The sequence below is a fragment of the Nicotiana tabacum genome, chromosome 8, assembly GCF_000715075.1.
Source record: "Nicotiana tabacum cultivar K326 chromosome 8, ASM71507v2, whole genome shotgun sequence".
NCBI lineage: Eukaryota > Viridiplantae > Streptophyta > Magnoliopsida > Solanales > Solanaceae > Nicotiana > Nicotiana tabacum.
Genome location: NC_134087.1, coordinates 39,958,618 through 39,979,679, shown reverse-complemented (window position 1 = coordinate 39,979,679; position 21,062 = coordinate 39,958,618). Strand labels below are relative to the sequence as shown.

The 21,062-nt window shown below is 33.3% G+C and overlaps 1 protein-coding gene across 1 annotated transcript; it reads right to left on the bottom strand.

Annotated features, from left to right (window-relative positions):
• Positions 1–473: 473 nt before the first annotated feature.
• On the bottom strand, positions 474–18,582 carry LOC142163053 (uncharacterized). The gene is made up of 6 exons (XM_075220303.1): positions 18,408–18,582; positions 2,434–2,553; positions 2,215–2,346; positions 1,572–2,125; positions 1,076–1,280; positions 474–571 (listed from the first exon to the last, which is right to left on the bottom strand). Exons 1-6 carry the CDS (start codon positions 18,580–18,582, stop codon positions 474–476), a joined length of 1,284 nt encoding a protein of 427 aa, XP_075076404.1.
• Positions 18,583–21,062: the final 2,480 nt, after the last annotated feature.

Genomic DNA, 21,062 nt, shown 5'->3' with positions numbered 1-21,062 from the left:
AAATCTGTTACAAGAAAAACAGTTACGAGAAAAGTTGTAGATGTATTGTAATACATGTAACAGTCAAACACTTGTTAAAAGTTTATGAATGAAAACTTGCCAAAGTTGTTTCATACAAAACGTGTGTTTTCTTATTACTTTCATCGTATTTTAACACCATTATGAAGTTGAGACGTCTTCTTCATTAAGTGTCGATAAAATAAAAGGGCCCTATTTTATAAGCCTCATGTCAATAAGTCATGGGAAGAATCATAAAGCATTTTCAAAGGATAAAAATGCTAAACTATTCTATAAGTCCTAAATAAGTAAAGAAAAGGCAAGAGTAGAGCACATTGAAGTACTAATAAAACTTCTTGATATAATTTAAAAGACTAAGTAGAAACTTAGTCAATAAAAGTTTATACAAGTGCCCCATTATGATAACTGGGGACTTTCACCAAAAAATCCTTTAAAAAAACTAAGGGATAAAACCATCATTCAATTGAGGGGGTTGTCACGGAAGCTTCAACTTCCACAGACTGGGTTGTAGAAGTTTCACCCTCTGAAGCTGGAATAGCAACATTTTCAGGAACTTCAAGGGCAGGAGAAGGAGTATCAGTAGACTGTTGGCTTTTCTCGATGGTATCTATGACTTTGGCCAGTTCAGACTGCAAGTCAAAACCCTCTTGAGCAGCTTCCGTCAAAGTATCACGACGAGAATTCAGAAAAGCCCAACTCACTTCTATGTTAAAATTTTCCTCTAGAAGTCCATATTCCTTTTCCCACATAGCAAGATCGTTTTTTAAAATTTGATTTTCAGCTAAATGGGAATCAAGGGAAGCTTCAAGAGAAGCATGAGAACTCTTCAAGGCTTGAATCTCGTCAGAAGAAGTCTGTAAGTCAGCCTGAGCTTGAGTCAAGCTTTGCACTAACTCTCCTGCATATTCTTCCTTTTTAGCCAAAAGTGCCTTCAGCTCTCTAACTTCTTCACTAGCTCTGGATAATTGTTCTGACAAAGAGCATTCCAAAAGCTCTTTGTCTCTTTTCAATTGGCTTGAAGAGGCTTTGACTGTTGCCAGTTCAGAAGTTAAACAACGGTTTTGCTGCTCTAGGAGGTTTTTATCTTCTTGCAACTCTTCTATAGTCCCTTGAGCATTTTCGAACTGCTCCTTCCAGTTGGTTGCTTCAAGTTGGGCTCCCCTAGCTATTTCCTCAGCCTCGTGGACAGACTTTTCAGACTCACGAGCTTTTCTTTCCAGTAAGGAAATTCTTCTCATTAATTCCGTTCTAATAAGGTTAGCCTACAGAGGTAAGTCATGGAAATGAGAAATTGAAGATAATTTTAAAAAAAAAGAGAGAAAAAAAAAACTTGTTGGTAGAAATACCTTCAAAGTAGAATGAACTACGTCGTTCATCAAAGTTAAGCAGCTATGGCACTCCATCTTCTTCTTCTCGATATCTCCAATTAGAGGTTCGAGCCAAACATCGGCTCTGCCGGTCTTCCTCAGGAGGCTATGATTGGCAGGAACCTCCAAAGTAACACTTCTCATTGTCATATTTCCGCTGCTAGAACCTGTCTCTGTATGATAAACAGAGGGAAGAGGAGCAGCGGAAGGAATGGAGGTAAAAGATGTAGAAACCAACACCGGAGCAGAAGCAGGTGCGGTTGAAGCAGCCAAGGGAACAGATATAGGAGCAGTAGAAATTGGCAAACAAACGAAAGTTGTTAAAGCTGGTAAAGAAACACTTACGGCTGGCAGAGGAATGGAGGAAATAGGAACAAATGAGGAAAGAGGAGCTTCATCAAAAACAGGTCCGAGCTCGCCACTCCCGAAACCACTGTCAAAAAGGTGTTGAATTGACTCATTATTATCTCTTGGTTCGGCATCCTCATCAGATTGAATCAAAACAGGCTCGGTGGCGGAGGTACGAGCAGGAGTGTTTTCAATTTCATTATCAATGATTATTCGTCTCCTGGCCCTTGGCCTGGTAATTAGGGAGGTACCCTCCTCTTCCTCTTCAGAACTTTCCTTTGTAGCTTTTCTTTTAGGCAGCAAGGCTCGAGCCTTATCTAAATCCAGAGCAGCATTCGCAGACATGCGAATGGCCATAGCTACTTCAGCTATCATTCCTCTAATGCCAAATCCTGATTAAAGAATGGATATACATGATTAAAGTTGAGGAAAAAGTGCTTAACATGTAAAACAAAAAAAAATTTTAAAAAAGGGGGGATACCATGTGTTTTGACTTTCCAGCCATGTAAAGAAGAAATTGATTTCCAAGTTCTCTGCTCCCTAGTAGCAATCTTCAAAAGTGAGTCTACCCAACCACGAAAGTTGGGAATAGGTTCCACATCTCCCATGGTTGCTACAAAAAACCAAGAAGGGACGAGGTTAAAAACAACATTCTTTTGAAATTCTCAAAAGTAGGTACGGTAAATAAGAGGAAACTTACGTTCAAAATTCCACTTCTCAGGAAAGGGAATATTTGTTTCGCCAATCAAATCCACTGTACGGACAGCAACGTAACGGATATACCATCCACGATCTTTGTCATCCTCAGGGTTTACCAAAACTTTTTTGCTCCTTGCAGTTAAGGTGAAAACCCCATGGCGTATTAAGTTGGGATGGTATAGATGAATGAGATGAGAAAAGGTGAAATTGACATTGGCCTTGGATGATAAATATCTCAAACAAGCCACTGTTCTCCACACCAATGGACCAATTTGGGCCAAACAAATGGTAAAGAAACGACAAAAATCGAGAATAACTGGGTCAATCGGAGGATTAAAACCTAAAGTGAAGGGGTAAGTGTAAACAGAAGAATACCCATTTCTAAAAGAGGAAATTCTTTGATTTGGGGAAGGAATTGACATTCGGAGACTATCCTTCCAGTTACAATCTCTTCTTATGGTGGGGATTGTAAGCTCGGTTACTAATGTTGGGTAAGTATCGGCTCTTTCTAAATTTTTAATTTATTTTTGAAGAGACGTTTTGTCACTTTCAAAAGACAAATCGCCGGGAACTATATCATCAACTGAGGGTTCTTGAGAAGTATCAAGAATTTTCCTACTTTTAGAAGAAGGGGCTTTTGGGATAAAACTCCTTGAAGAAGAACCAGAGGAACCGCCTCGCATAGATTCTAACCCTGTTCGAAGCCTACTTCCTCCGCATCTTCTGTGTCTAACAGGGGCGTTGGGAAACTGATCTAGAATTGGAACTTTTTTACGGTTAGGGTTTGAAGAAGACATTGTTAAGAAGAAAGTATGTGCTGAAGATTTGTGAAGAAGACAAAGGAAGACAAAGTTATGTGTAAAATGGGAACCGTCAACTTTTTAAGTATAATGATGAAAAGCCTATAATAAAGGCAGCTATCACTTCGTAAATAGTGAGAATGAAGAAGTCTCGAAGAAGGGTATGAATAGCGGAATCAATTATAAAATGACACATGGACAGAACATTAAATGGAAAAGACTGCTGAGACGTTAGTACTGTCATGAGCATTAATTATGACAAAAGTTATTTTTACATGAAGACCCACTTTCCAATTATTTAATTGATAAAAAAATGGAAAGTGGGGGGCTATCTGTATTGGAAAAAAACTGAATTTATATTAAAAATGATGTGGCATGACACGTGGATTAGTTGAATGGTCAAAGAACAGCAATTGACTAAGAGGCACGGTGAAAACAGCCACGGGAAGAAGAATTTAAATAAGCACGAGACGACGTATAGATACGAGTCTCGTACCAATTTAAATTATTTACAGCCAACGGATTAGAAGGCATTGAAAGCAAGGATCAGATGACAGAAAGGAGTCCAAATTCATTATTAAATGTCTGATACGTTATAAAGTTGGTATTTAATAGGAATGATTGTATAACGGCTTATTTAATGTCATTTATTGCTCATGATTATATCATTAAAGCTGAGACTTTATTCTTTTACCTAGAATGATCTATAAAAGGAAGAAGTATCATCATTTGTAAGGACACGGAATACTATTGAGAATTCATTGAAATACTTATCTATTTACCTTCTACCATTGTTCTCAAAAGTATTTTATTTTTTGTCTCCTGATTATCAGTAACCCGAATTTCTCTTTTAGCTTTGACCAAGGACTCAGATTTTTGGTGAAACAAATTGGTTCCGTTACCGGGAATCTGATAATCTTTCCTTTTAAGCTATATCTTATCTATTATCGTCACCATGTCAAACAATAACGCCGACAACAACAGTAACAACACATTGGGAAACCATGAGTTAGTGTACAAAAATATTTCTAAAATATTGAATGTACTTTTTCCATAAATTTCGGTTGTTGTAAAGTCTTTAGGACTTCGAATTCATTAAAAAAACTGATATCTTGATTTAATTAATACTAATATATCTTTGTTTGAAAATGTCACTCAAATTTTCACGTAGATCATATATTTTGAAGGACATACGAATATGAACTTTGAATTAGAAAAAGATTTGGCTACCTTTCACAGGACAATGTTCCTCCCACTCAAAGCGACACGAAAAGTCAACATAATATATGTTGTAAAACTTCACTTCAAAATTTTAAAAATCAAAAGTGCACATCAAATTGGAAAAAGATTAAGTCTCTAGAGAATTGAATATCCTAAAATAAAAAACAAAATCACTAAAAAGAGGACTTATGGTGAATACAATTTTTACGTATAATAGGCATTAAATTGCGTATCATGCACTTGCCACTTGATCTATTTTGCTATAGAATGTAAAAGTAAAACAATGACATGTTATATCTATATCTATTTATGTACATCTATATCTTCTATATCTGTATCTATATTATTACAAAAGTATGAATACAATGTTGGTTTACAAAAATAACCTTATAAGTAATATTAAGCATAATAATTCACAATACAAGGACATAACATGAATTCTAGATATTAGCCTTGTAATCCTATTAATTTCTAGATGCCTCCAGCATAATCAAAATAACATTCTTATGTAATGCATTACTTGCAAATATTAGATCAAGAGACATGATACTGTTCGTAATAATAACAGGTAGTGTACTAACAACGATTTTATTATGAGATCATACAAGTCACTTTAGATTTGATATACCTCTTCAAAGAACTGAAATAACCATCACAAATATATCAAAGAAGCACAATGGTACTAAATTTATAAGGAAAGCAAAATTGATAATATAGGATGAAGCGCTCACAGCTAAGCGTCAAACGATCGAAACAATTGACTATAGTTTTAGAGATATATTGGATATCAATGAACCATTTGATAGAAAAGTAATGGTATGGGAGGTGATTTCTTTCATGTACTACCAGTAATTTCAAAATCGACGAAAGCAGAAACTGTAAAAGCTAGCTTGCCAAAATTAACCTTATGGACTCAAATAAAAAAGATTTAACTGACAAGAAATATAAATGTAAGAACATATCCAGCATTCAATGACTTCTCGCTTCGCGGTGGAAATGAAAAAGAGTATCCAATAAAAGATGATTTGGTTCTTCCAGAACACTTGGTTATCAACCCAATGGTAAAAGTAGTGTATTTAATAGGGAAATATTTCCATCATTATATTAAAATGTAATTCGTGCAAATTACATGATAGAGATTAAAAAGATATCTTAACTAGCAAAAATGAATATGTTGATTAACTAAATAAAATGTTGATTGTTAAGTTTTATGGTAAAAATGAAATGTTTTTAAATTTTTGACTCAGCAGAAGATGATACCAACAATTACTAACAAGAAGAATACCTAAATACTTAATACCGAATGACCTTCTACCATACATATTTGTTGTCAAGTTGGTTATTTCTTATGTATGTTAGTGTTGCCGTATATACAGTAGACAAAGTTAAAACTGGTTTTCCATTGCATATAGGTTGATTTTAAAGAAAAATATGTTCGTCATGCTACTAAACACTTAGATCCACCAAATAGTTTATGTAATAGCACACATATGATATATAAAGGTTTTGAATATAACGTCATACATACAAGAATTATTATACTGGTCAATATGCATATAAGTATGTGTTTATCTCCGAATTCAACTTTCGTCTTCCGAAACTAAAGAATATACTTTTAAATTTGTGCGAAAATAATTTTCAGTATATTTATATTTTGCAATTATAATAAATAAAGCACAAGGACAAACATCCTAAATATTGGACTATATTTATCGCAATATATTTTCTTGCACGAACAACAGTATTGTACTCAAGAAGGATATCAATATCGACAACAAACATTCTGGTTATGGTAGAGCAACCAAAGCATTAGAAGAAAACATACATAAAAATATCATCTACAGAGAAGTGTTCGGTAAGATACCATCATATTAAATACTTTTAAACTATAATACAAAATTATCTAACTAACATTACTAAATTGATCATTTGTGTAAGTTCTGATAATGTCCTTTCATTTTTAATTCTCGTATTATGCTTATATAATAATATATTCGATATTTAGATGAATTGTATTATTATGCATAAAAAAAATTATTAATTAAATTTTATTATTCCTTTATATAAATAAATATTTAAATCATCATGTGTCATTATTAACGTGTAACGCACGTTCATAGATACTAGTTATTATAAAAGCACGAATGTTTCACGCTAAATATTAAACAATAAAAATATTTCCAAAATATTGATCGACTATTTTGTCCTTACAAAGCTAAATTCATTAGTAGAGATAATCCATATTGGATAAAACTGTAAATTTAACTTTACCAAATATTTCGACATCTGCATTCAACTAAACTTCTGCCTACATGAATTTTGATCAATCCACCATGAATTGGAAGTCGTTCCCAATTCAAGTTGGCAACTTCCAACTCTAATTTCTCCTCTTCTCCTTTTTCGACTATCAAAGTTTATATAAGCTATTAACTTTTATTTTATTTATATAATGTCAAGACACACGATTTTTTTTATTTTGAACTATTGGCAGGTAATTGTGTAAACTTTCTGTGATCATATATTATTTGATTTGTAAAAAAAAAAATCTCTTCCTACTTATTTATACATGTATAGTAATTATGGGGTAAGTTTTTTTATACTTTATTTCTGTTCTACATAGTTTTTTGAAATTTTAGCATTTTAATGTATAATTTTTCTTATATATATCTATATTGTTATAAAAGTATGGATGTTACACGCTACATGTTGAACGACTAAAATATCCTTAAAATATTGAGTAACTTTTATGTCATTTGATAGTTAAGTTATCTCTTCAAAAAATAATTTCATAGTGAAATTGTAATAACCTTTATGTAATATAAATTTATGTGGAACTTCTAATCTTAATCAAGTTCCAACCTTTTAGCTATTTGGGATATCGTGACCAACACATTATTTACAATTCTAAAACCAAACCAATGATGGATTATTATATGCAGCGGAAGCAATCCCAGTATCAAAATCACATGTAATTTAGACAACTAGCATAAACGGGATTTCACGGGTTACCTCTTAAAGCGTGAACATATCTCTTCTACCACGTGAGCCTTCAGTTCCATAACTTCTCAATGGAATCTCCATTACCCGCACAATCGTGATCCTCGAACGTTCCACGGTCTTCTACTGTGTTACCCAAATAATACCCGAAAATAGCAATTTCGTGTGGGCGAAATTTCTAGGAAAACTTGGCTGAAAATTTCAGCCACCATCTACTCATCCCTCTAGGTGGAAAACCTCATGTATTTATAGCACAAGTTTTAAGGGTTAAGACCCTTTTCCAAAACCTGTTAGGTTTTCTTTTCCACCAGAAAAAGGATTCCTTTATTTCCTATTATTTAGGCACAATAGGGACCACAGAATTTAATTAACAAGGCTTCCAACTATGGAATTAATTTGTAATTTTTGAAATTAATATCCACCATAATTAATTACGAATTATTCCACTAAAAATTCGTAATTACACTCCTTATTCAATTTCGAAATTCATCCATTAAATCTTATTTAACTCCCCATGTTAAGATTCAGATACGAATCAATTAAATTAAATTACTGACGATTTAATTTATTGATTATTTCCTTTAGACTTTCGCTTAACTTATTTCATGTGTCGGATACAAAATCCACCGGTCGGGTTTACACATGAAAACTTATAAGCTTTCATAAAGGTATATCATCAATCTCTAAACCGAGACATGGATTCCATCAACTAACTATTACTTCGCCAATGTATATTATTATTATCCAATTTACCAGGCATATTGACCCACGAAAGAATCTCGCCTTTTAATAAATCAAAACAATAATAATATACACAGCTAATAATAATTATATAAAGATTAAGAGTATAAGTACATTTAATGGCTAGAGAGTTTATTTTATTAAGTCAGTATATAATACTTATCTCTACCTGGTCCGTTCAATACATATAAAATGTACTAGCACAAGAAGTTGGAATTAAACCATTCCCATAATCAAGATTAATTATATTTAATCTTGTGCTACAATCATTCCTGATGGTTTGTCCAATTCCATCATTAGATTGTGAACTCAAACTTTATACTTATAAGAACCGATGATTTAATCTTCCGTGTATAAGCTAAACTCTATACACTAAATCATATACTATATAAGCAAAGGACACAGACTATTATATGATCTATTTAAAACTTTATTAAAACTGAATAAACAATTATTTCATAATAAATACTATATCTAAACCAAACTCATAGTTAATAGTATATATCCCAACAATCTCCCACTTAGACTTTTAACCATGATAATTATTAGAATATACTATATCCAAATGCATGGTTAATAGTATATGCCCCAACAATCTCCCACTTAGACTCATAACCATGCATCTACAACTTTCTCAGGCATTCTTTTACATGACTATTAAAAGTCTTCACCAAATAAGGTTTTGTTAAAGAATCTTGCCAAGTTATATCTGATGCAATATTTGTTCAGTAGTACTTTGTCGTAATTATCTAGTTTGGTATTAAACTCTTCAGAGATCCTGTTACCGAAACTATCCCAAGAATGAACACCGAACTATAATTTTCTTTAGCTTTCTCCCACTAAGACGAAGTACCACTAATATTACCTTCGTTACCTCACGACATTGAAATATTAGTGACTTCTTACTATAGTGTTCAATGTTCAAACATCACTCCCACTCGATAAAGGCATATTATGTCTATTAACGTTCTCCCACTACTTAAATGCAATGGAACGTCAATTCTGACGTGTGGGTTTTGATGTTCTTGAACATCTAGTTATTTCTTTGCCCAGTTCCTGTAAAAATAGTTTACTTCTAGGAACATGTTTTATTAAACAGTCCTTATCTAGAAAAATGCATTTGTTTTAACAATTGCCTTATTTTCTTTAGGACAATAAAATAAAGCTTCATTCGTTTTCTTGGATATTCGATAAACATGCACCTATCCATCCTTAGTTCCAACTTACATATTTGCTTTCCCTTTCAGCACATATGCGGGATAATCCTATATCTGAACATGCCACAGACCAAGCTTACATTCAGTCCACAGTTCTATAGATGTCCCAGGTACTAGCTTAGAAGGAACTAAATTCAGAATGTAATTTGAAGTTTACAGGAAATATTCCAAAAATAAATAAGGCAAATCTGAATAACACGTCATTAGTCTATCCATATCCAAAAGAGACTTATTTCTTCTTTCTACTACACGATTCTATTATGGAGTTTACGGTGTAGTCAATTGAGATGTAATCCCTATTCTGATATGTAACTAAAAAACTCTTTAGAGAGATGCTCGCCACTACAATCAAATTGTAGTAACTTAATATATTTCTTTGGTGCTTCTCTATTTCAAGTCTTAAAAACCTTGAATTACTTAATTCATTAAGACTTACAATGCATCAAATAAATATATTAATATTTTGAGTAATCATTTATGAACGTCATAAAATACTCAAAATCTATCTCTTACGAGTATGTTCATTTAACCATACAAATCAGAAAGGATTCATTCTAGCTTATCACTAGTTTTATTTCCTTTTAAAGGGAAACATCTTTTAGTCAAATTTCCTTCCAAACAGGATCCACAAGTTGGTAGTGCCTCTACTTTCAATGAAACTTAAGGTCCATACTTGACCAACTTGAAATCCTATCCAGATTAATATGACTTAGATAAAAGTGCACAGATAAGTTTTACTCAATTTTGAAGAACATATTCTCTTATGAGGTAGACTAATATTGTTCTGTTCAGGAGAGACATCAATATATAATAACAACGTCATGCATTCATGTACCACAAGAGATAAAGTGTTTATTAAATAAAACAAATATCCATCTCTTATTTTGCCCAGAAACCGGAATTAAATTCCTTCTAACAAAAGTACATATATTGCATCCTTAAAATTAATGCCTTATCACTAAAAGAAAATTTTAACAAGTAATACGACAAATTGCATAAAATCATTGTGGAGTTGAGATAAAAATATTAAATAGATCATAATAAGTCAAAATATTGAATAGTAAAATTCAGACTGCATTCAATATTTATATACATACATGCATCTGGAATAATAAATTTCGATGGGAAAAGAATTATTCATGCAAAGTATATTATATAATGCAAGAATTATACAATCCAAAAATAAATAGAACCAACTCAGATGGAGAGCATACTATTATTTTCAGTCAATTGTATATAACTTTTTAATACAAAAATTTTAAAACACACTACACATATATGTCATGCATCTTGAATAGCAATTTCGATGGGAAAGAACTACTCATGCAACATACATATGCAATGCCAGATTATTCACTCCAATAATTAAACAGACCCAATTCAGATGGAGAGTATACTGTTAATTTAAGTCAAGTGAACATCATTTTTAATAGCTCTAGTTTCATTGATCCAACATGTATACTCAGATGGAGAGTAAGTACACGATATCAATTACTAGTATTTCACCTAGTGAGCTTACAATAAATTTATCCGATATGGAGGAAGACCTAAAGTCAACGCATAAATTTATTACTCACTTGAAATTAATAGTGGAAGACCATAGAAATATATTTCTATCACCACTTAATCATGATTGTATTGTAGTTACAAAATTGATTCAACCCTTTAAGCTCAGATGGAGAGTTAATACTGGTTATCAATAACTAGTAACTATAGCCAGTGAGTTCATAATAAATTTATCTGATATGGAGGAAGACCTAATGTCAACGCATAAATTTATTATCTCACTATAAATAAATAAAATGAAGACCATAGGGGTTTATTCCCATCACCACTTTATCACAACCACGAACTTTTCTCTGAGAATTAAGTTCCATATTAAAAAAAATGCTCAATACCCATTTAAACAGTCTTAAAATACTAAAATTAATATTTCACAGTGTATAGTGGTGATTATTGTTGACTGGACTATTTCTGATAAATCTACCAAATTTCATATCAATCAAAAATTGCGACCAAATTTGGAAAATTATCATTTTAAGCATTTTTTTAAGAATTTAAAATATGACCTACATTTTTTTTTATCATATACCAATTCATGTCAAATCAACATGTGTTATCATGTTCCAGATTAGACATATAAAATGATAGAAAGAATGACTTTTCGTATGTAAATCATATTTTAATCCGTCAAACCTCCAAAAAACTCACCTAAACGATCCCAAATCGTCAAAATACGATGTGATTCACTGCATAGCAGTGAGTTCTTCTTAAATGATTGCTTCCAATGATCCTATCGAATTTCAGGTCATTCGGAGATCGTGAAATTCATGATCGCCAAAACTAGACCAAATTCGAATAAATTATTTTTTTTGGCGTAGTCAGGATTAAATCCATGTGATTTGCATTCTTACTATATATCATATCAAGTTAAATCATCATGTTTCAGATTTAACACAAATATAGCCGATATATAAAGAATAATTTTTCATATTTATAACAAATTCAATTTAATAAACTGCTTGAAAACCCATCTAAACGACCTCAAAATGCCAAAAAACAACATGATTCACTGCATAGCAAGGAGTTTTTTTTTCACTAGATCGTTTTCGATGAACCCACCAAGTTTCAGGTTAATCGGAGTCCGTCAAATTCATGACCACTAGCCTGTAACCAAACTCGGAGAATAACCGTTTTAAGTAGTTTCATGAATTAAAATAAATATGATATTGATTTTCATTCTCCTTATAATTACACTATGAGCTCAAGGCATATATTATTTTCTTCCTATTTCTAGGATATATAATATCTCTTTTTGCAATAAATTATCCTTTTATTAAATACATAAGAACCTGAGATATTATATTTTCTCCCGTTTAGTGAAAACTCCAATATCTCTTCTCATGGGTGGAGTTAGTTTCACTAGTACCCAAAGATAAATACTCTTTTTCTAGTTATGAACCTCCACCATTAATGTAGATTTCTCAAGGATAATTTTCACATGGTATATTAAACATATTTCAATGACTCAAATAAATAGACCATTTTGTGGATCCTACTTATTAATCATAATGCTCAATCCATGAATAGATATAATTTCACATGTACAAATTTACTAAGAATTTTTCATGAGTTCAAATAAACAAACCACTTCAGTGGTAACTATTTATTACTCATAAAATTCTCAATTTACAAGTGAATATATATTTAGCTCATAAAATTATTTTATGGTAGACCATAGCTTAAAAGTCATACCAACATTATAAAACTCATACAACATACCGTTATATTTCACTTAATTAGAACCTCCAATCAGAGAACAAAATTCTTCATCGAAAATCCAAACTAGTAATCACGTAGGGCATGAAAATATAAACTTAAATTTGAGAAATTTTTTATGCACAAACATGCCAAACGCTCCAATCATTAGTCATCCAGGATATCAAATAGAGAATTTTACTTTCTTACAAAATAATTATATCATTACACAATATGAATTATACTTTGTAAGACCTAGTCAATAAAATCTTACACCTCTATTATTGAATTTAATACAACAACACGTTTATTTGCTAATAGTCAATGTGTAAACCTATTATATGACTAGTATTTAATCATGGGGACCATGGGGTGTCATCCCCAACATCATTGAATTAAAAAAGAATTAAAATTATTAAGAAATAATTTCCAGAAAATAGAAAAATGTCCAAAACACAGTCCAAACGACCTCAAAACGCCGAAAAATACCATGATTCTGCTAAAGTACTGAGTTTTTCTCACCACGGCGTTTCCGATGGACCCACCAAATTTCAGCTCAATCGAAGTCCGTCAAGTTCGCTGACCTCCGAAAATTCCGGCTATTCGGTCAAAAACAGGTTTTGCGTTTTTCTAGGATTTACCCCAAAAAATTCAGATAATCTCAATCAAATATCAATAAGAAAACATATATCTCATGATTATAAGAATAATTCATAAATTATGCACAGTTAATTCACAAAACAGCAGTACAGTTTTTCAGAAAACCACAAGTATATGTAATTCAAAAAATGCACATAAACACCATATTATTGTTTCATGAAAAACTTAGTTATCTAATTAGATGTGAGTGAGCTCTGATACCAATTGATGGATTATTATATGCAGCGGAAGCAATCCCAGTATCAAAATCACATGTAATTTAGACAACTAGCATAAACGGAATTTCACGGGTTACCTCTTGAAGCGTGAACATATCTCTTCTACCACGTGAGCCTTCAGTTCCATAACTTCTCAATGGAATCTCCATCACCCGCACAATCGTGATCCTCGAACGTTCCACGATCTTCTACTGTGTTACCCAAATAATACCCGAAAATAGCAATTTCGTGTGGGCGAAATTTCTAGGAAAACTTGGCTGAAAATTTCAGCCACCATCTACTTATCGCTCTAGGTGGAAAACCTCATGTATTTATAGCACAAGTTTTAAGGGTTAAGACCCTTTTTCAAAACCTGTTAGGTTTTCTTTTCCACAAGAAAAAGGACTCCTTTATTTCCTATTATTTAGGCACAATAGGGACCACATAATTTAATTAACAAGGCTTCCAATTATGGAATTAATTTGTAATTTTCGAAATTAATATCCACCATAATTAATTACGAATTATTCCACTAAAAATTCGTAATTACACTCCTTATTCAATTTCGAAATTCATCCATTAAATCTTATTTAACTCCCCATGTTAAGATTCAGATACGAATCAATTAAATTAAATTACTGACGATTTAATTTATTGATTATTTCCTTTAGACTTTCGCTTAACTTATTTCATGTGTCGGATACAAAATCCACCGGCCGGGTTTACACATGAAAACTTATAAGCTTTCATAAAGGTATATCATCAATCTCTAAACCGAGACATGGATTCCATCAACTAACTATTACTTCGTCAATGTATATTATTATTATCCAATTTACCAGGCATATTGACCCATGAAAGAATCTCGCCTTTTAATAAATCAAAACAATAATAATATACACAGCTAATAATAATTATATCAAGATTAAGAGTATAAGTACATTTAATGGCTAGAGAGTTTATTTTATTAAGTCAGTATAAAATACTTATCTCTACCTGGTCCGTTCAATACATACAAAATGTACTAGCACAAGAAGTTGGAATTAAACCATTCCCATAATCAAGATTAATTATATTTAATCTTGTGCTACAATCATTCCTGATGGTTTGTCCAATTCCATCATTAGATTGTGAACTCAAACTTTATACTTATAAGAATCGATGATTTAATCTTCCGTGTATAAACTAAACTCTATACACTAAATCATCTACTATATAAGCAAAGGACACAGACTATTATATGATCTATTTAAAACTTTATTAAAACTGAATAAACAATTATTTCATAATAAATACTATATCTAAACCAAACTCATGGTTAATAGTATATATCCCAACAACAACCACTTTCTCCATTGCACTGTTAATAAACTAGTAGTAATGGTTAAAGAGAAGAGGTGTCTAATTCTTCAAGGGATTTGGGGTTCACTTTCGCCTCGAATCCAAATGATTTCTCTTGTTTCTTTTATGGTATATCTAGTTACGATTTTATCTCGATAGAACCATTTTTTTTTCCAAAACCATATAACAAACAACAATTATTTATTGTTGTCCAATTGAAGTCCTCTCGTCCAATGAATTCGGCTAAGATTTAAAAGAAGTCCAGAAACTTACGACGAACTACATTGAAACTAGGAGGTAAAATTTCCTTGAAACTATCCTAATTATAGTTAACGAGCTAAGTTCTAATGAGTAACAACGATAAATGCCTTACCGATAGTTTTTTTTTTTCAAAAGATAATTTCGTGTTGGAAAATTTAATACATTTTGCCACAATTTATATTGGATATTATAACTACTATTTATATTTTAAACTTTAGATGAACTAATTGAATGACAAAAATATCCTAAAAAACATTGACCAACTTTATACCTTCCAAAACATAAATTAGTGGTAAAAGAGACAATTCTAAGATGAACAAAATTGTAAAATCGTAGACTTTGCCTATTCACTAAGTTAACTTTTAGTTGAATACATAATTAAGAATTATAGTTAAGATAGGAGTTACTAGAAAAAGGTAAAGTTAGGCAGGAAAACGATTTAAATTGAACTTAACGATTTCACATTGGATAACAAAAAAAATGTCCAAAAGTATCCAAAGCAAAGAAGACAAGACATTGGTTGAGAATAGAATTGTTTCAAGAATTCTGTAAGTAGTTCTATCTTTAATACCTAAAGATACTCGTGCATTGCACGAACGTAGAGATTAGTATATATTTATACTATGTTAAAAGTACGAAAGCCCTTAATAAAATATCATTCATCTTTTTTACTTTTTAAAAACAGAGTTCACACTGGATAAAATAGTCATTTAATTACTTTCCTAATATTTAGGACCTATAAATTCCTTAAAAATTGGTTATTAGATCATTCTTTATTTAAATTACATACCTACAATTTAGGACTTTAAAATTGATTAAAATTTTACCTTAAATATAGGTTTAAAAAGTCAATTATTTGGAATATTAATACAAAATTTAAATAGTTCGTTTGAAGTAGTTTTTACATGGCATTTGGAAAGTGAAATCCTACTGGTACTCAAATTGTATTTATGGTGAACAAAATCATTTTTTAACCTTAATGAGTAATTTTTTTGAAGAGCAATTTTACTTCATTAGTATTTGCAACAAATTGATTTAATTTATTTTAATTATGTGATAAATAATGTGAGACTAAAATTAAATACTAAATATAAAGGAAACATAATGTTTCACTTTTCTTTTAATTTTGTATTCTTCAATCAATCTAAACTATCATAAAAGCACGAAACTTAAACGTGAAATATTGATCGACTTTGTTGTCATTTAAAAATAAATTTTATATTGGAGAAAATTATTGTTTAATTAATATTTTCTAATATTTGGGATGTTGAAATTAACTAAAATTTTGACTATTATATTTTTTCTTATTTAAACTATATAGAAACTCCTAATATTTAAGAATGTAATCCTAGTAAGATTACTTATATAAATCGAGTGAGTTAATTTTCACAAGAACTCATAATTTTAAGAATTCACAGAACAATAATAATCCATGTGATATTAGAAGTTTTCTACTTCAAGATATCAAGAGACGAAACTTAAAGAAAATTACACAGAAATCATACTCAGGAGCTCATGATTATTTTTCAGATTGCTAAAATTTTAAAGATTTAAGGTTGGTAATGTTCAAAATATTAGCTATTTCAAGCTATTCCTTTTTAAGAAAATATTAATTAAATATTTGTCATTGAGTTTTATAGTTTTTCATAGTGTCGATATGTGGTTGCTGATATTACCCATCACTATTGACCTAAAGGAAGTAACAATATTTTAATAGCATGTACAATCTCTTTATGACGATAATGACCGAATATACGCAGAAAGGATAGCATGAGAACCTAATTATATCCTTAACTAAAGTCCAATAATAAGGTTTTTGTAGAGTAGAGATCTTCTTCTATCGAGTTAGATAAATGTAATTAACATTCATAATTTTTTTTTAGGAATTTGGATTTTTCATAATTTTTATTTAATAATCCAGACATATTTGTCAATAACAATTATGTATTTTTTTATAAAATATATCCGTTGATATGAGATAGTACTCTAAGACTAGTGTCCTAATAATGATAACGTAATATCGCTCAATTTTTTGCAGTCGAGCTAACCAATATGATGACTTATCAAGTACATTTACATTAGAAAGGATCGACAGAGCCTAATTGTTCATGAGTGTTGTGGAAAAATTGCACTCTCTTCAAGCTTAAGCCGAAAGAAAAAAAAATACTTTGATCTCAAATAAGTAATCTCTTTTTACCCTAATTAGTTCTTGGACATTTACCAATTCAAATTAATTGAATTAGTAATTTAAAATTAATAATGCGTAATAAGACGTGTATCCAGCCCTAATTCAGATGTACCTCAAGACACCAGAAATAATACTTGTGTCAAACGTTTTCCTAGATGTTGGATTGTTAACGTTGAATTACTATGAATAGAATTATTGGTTGAGATATTCTTAGTTGCTTATGGATCAAAATTGATTAGTTGATAAACATGTACGCAAATGCCAACACATTAAGATTTCAACTTTTTTGAGATGTGCAAATCTTCTATTTTCAGGTCTGTCTAGCATCATTATACTTTAGCTAATAAATCTCATTACGCTCAAGTAACATTAGATCAGACCACCTCTCCCACCGGAGCCCCCAGATAAACAAGTCCAAATGGAGGTGGAAACACCACAACACTCCTACAAGGAAATGCTCCTAGACAAACAAGTGGGTAACCAAACCAACTACTACGAAATGGAAAACCACCCAACATCAGAATTGCCTAAAGGGAAATACATTGAAGACTCCATCCCACTCTCACCAGAAGAGAAGGAACGCCTCTATGCTCCTTGGGGGTACTCAGTAATCGTCAAAATATTCAAAAGAAAGATGTCTCACCACATGCTTCGGTCTAAACTAATTGACTTAGGGAAGCCATATGAAACATTAATCTTGATTGACCTAGGATGAGACTTCTTCATAACAAAATTTAGCTTAGAGGAAAGTATGGTTAAGGCACTACATCTAGGGCCATGGTTCGTTTCTGGACACTTTCTATCCGTTCGGAAGTGGGAGCCAAAATTTGTTCCCCAGGAAGCCATCCTCACTTCTACTGCCATTTGGATAAGATTACCCCACCTACCAACAGAGTTCTATGACAAAGTCATCTTGGAAAGAGTTGGAAGGAAATTAGGTAAACTCCTAAAGATTGACCAATGCACATCCTCTACCCTAAGGGAGAGATATGCATGCATTTGTATTCAAGCGCCATTGGAAACCCCAGTGGAAACTTCAGTAATCATAGGAGACCACAATCAGTGATATACGAAGGCGAAGGAACCCTATGTACCAGCTGTGGTAGGGTGTAGCTGGGAAATGGAACCAACACCAGAGGAAAGCGAATTGAAGACTGTCACCTTCTCACGAAGATGCAAGCAGAGATAGCCAAAGGCACCTATACCCATGGAAGGTAGTGCACCAAAAACACTGCACACTCCACATACAAAAGAGGTACATGTAAACATGTTCGATGCCAATTCAGGTAAATTCCTACAAACAAAAACTTTTAATTATAATTTTAAAAAACCAATCCATAGTACTCAGAAAAACAAAAGAAGGCCACTGGCCCAATAAAAAATCACCCGGGGACCATCAAACGCCCAATTATGTGCCCAACCCAAGCCCATGGGAACAACCCATCATGGGAGCTAAGCGAAAAGCGGGGCCAGACGCAGAAAACCCCACTAATTCAAACAACCAGCCCATTTCCCAAACGGAGGCTAGCCCAAACCCCAATGATTCAATCATCACATTGGGCGGAATAGCCAATGGGGCCCTTTCCTTAAACTCAAACAGATACTCATCTGTGGGTACCACTGACAACCAATCTCCCCACCCAAACCCCAAAGCCTATACCTTTCATGCCAAAGCTACTGAAACACACGATAATGGAGAAAACCCAAGCGACAGAAATGGTAATAGAGTACCCTATCTGCACTCCTCTCCCTCTTCAGTCGAAAAGGCCACAACCGTCACCTCTATTACATCCCCAGTTAATGAACAAGTAACACCCCTAACCCTAACACCTGGAAACCTTTCCACTGTCCAATATGTGACACCAGAAGGCTTTACGATGGGAAATCGGTCCTTAAACACCGCTCCCATCTTTACACAAAATAGCACATCAAGAAATACAAAAAATGGCAAAAAACACACTTCCGACCACCATATCCACCCACCCACTGCCATCGGACCACCGACCGGCCTCCTGGTTGGAGGTTACCTTGCAAGGGCAGGGGATCTCTTACGACTTCACTCTGGACGACAAGAAGGTGATGTTGATAGTCCAAAATCCGGCACACCTAGCCAGAGTGACAATAGAAGCCCTGAACAAGGCATTAGTGGCATTTGGCCCTCTCCTATGGCAATCGATGGCCAGCTCCAGCAGCCCATCACCGATCACAGACCCATAAGCTCTCAACAACCATATTCTTCAAAGTTTCCAATCTCTCTCATTCTTCCCAGATCTGATGAAGGAAGACCCAACGGCGGATCCAGTGTTCACCCAGATCGATCTATCAACAACACCCTCATCATCCACACCAAATAGAACGAACAAACCACCTCCACTTCAGAATATTCGACAAGGAGTCTTCAAAGCACTGGATTTACTGAAGAAGAAGGATGTCATAGAAGAGTTAGAGCAGACCTACCCAACACCAAGAACGGAGTCGATTCTGCTAGACTCGGTAAGATCGATCAAATTCAGCACGGAAGTGAGCGAAATAGTAGTAGTCCTATGCCCCAAGTCCATGTCCAAGTGTGGAATAAGCCTAGTCTCAGCCCAAACATATGGACAACTGAAACCACTACTAAATCTAACACCAATTTTGAGCCTGAAGAGGAAATCCCCCCCCCCACACAAATACCAGATCTGCCAAACCAATCGATCCCTCAAGAGGGAGCTCACCAATCACCCACGTTCCCAATGATAAACTACATCATATGGAATGTTAGGGGTGGTAATAGTGCCGAATTCAAAAGGCACCGCACAAATATGGTAAGGATGCACAAGCCGGCGATGTTAGTCCTTCTTGAAACTAAAATGGCTGACCATCAGACCTTGGGCCAGACACTAGACTTTGATATGATTATTCAATCCCTTGCGGTTGGTCTTTTTGGAGAAATCGTGTTCATATGGAAGGAAGATCTTGTAGCTATGGAAGAGGTGGCTACCCCCCCCCCCAAGGTATTCATGCAATGGTGAAGGTAAGACCTAATCACCCACCTTGACTTTTTTCAGCTATCTATGCTAGCAACATCTTAGCAGAAAGAAAACTCCTATGGGAGCAGCTTATCACCATCTATAATACATTAGGAAATAACTGGTTCATAGGTGGAGACTTCAATGAAGTCTTGAAGGCCAGGGATAAGTTTGGGGGTAACCCTATCAACCTGAGCCGCAGTAACCTATTTTGGAACTGCATAAATAGGTGTCATTTAATCGACCTAGGGTATAAGGGAAGTAAATTCACATGGACTAACAAAAGGTATTCTAGCAGAACTTCCCTAATCCTAGAAAGAATTGATAGGTGTTTTGCCAATAAGAGTTGGATTGAACAGTACCCCGAGGAAACTGTTGAGTACCTACCAAGGACCCACTCAGACCACTATCCTTTAAAGATTCAAATGGAAGATCCCCCAAGCAACAAACCCTCTAGGCCCTTCAGATTTGAAACAATGTGAGCTAGCCACCCTTCCTTCCCTAGCATCATTAATCAAGCCTTCTCTGGACAAACCCCCCTACTCCAATCCACTGCCAAATTCAAGGATCTGGCAACAGAATGAAACCAACAAGTCTTTGGAAATATTTTTCACAAAAAGAACAAACTCCTGGCCAGAATCTATGGCATTCAAAAGTCCCCCAGCTACCAATTCAATAGCTTCCTCCAAAAGCTTGAAACATACCTTAATGAGGAGCTAAACAGTATCCTCAGAAATGAGG

Coding starts and splice junctions, on each gene's coding strand:
- LOC142163053 (XM_075220303.1), bottom strand. CDS start 18,582: ATGTTTACATGTACCTCTTTTGTATGTGGAGTGTGCAGTGTTTTTGGT. Junction 2,347..2,433: donor TGAGAAGTGGAATTTTGAAC/GTAAGTTTCCTC, acceptor GGTTTTTTGTAG/CAACCATGGGAGATGTGGAA. Junction 572..1,075: donor CCTCCTAGAGCAGCAAAACC/GTTGTTTAACTT, acceptor CTGCCCTTGAAG/TTCCTGAAAATGTTGCTATT.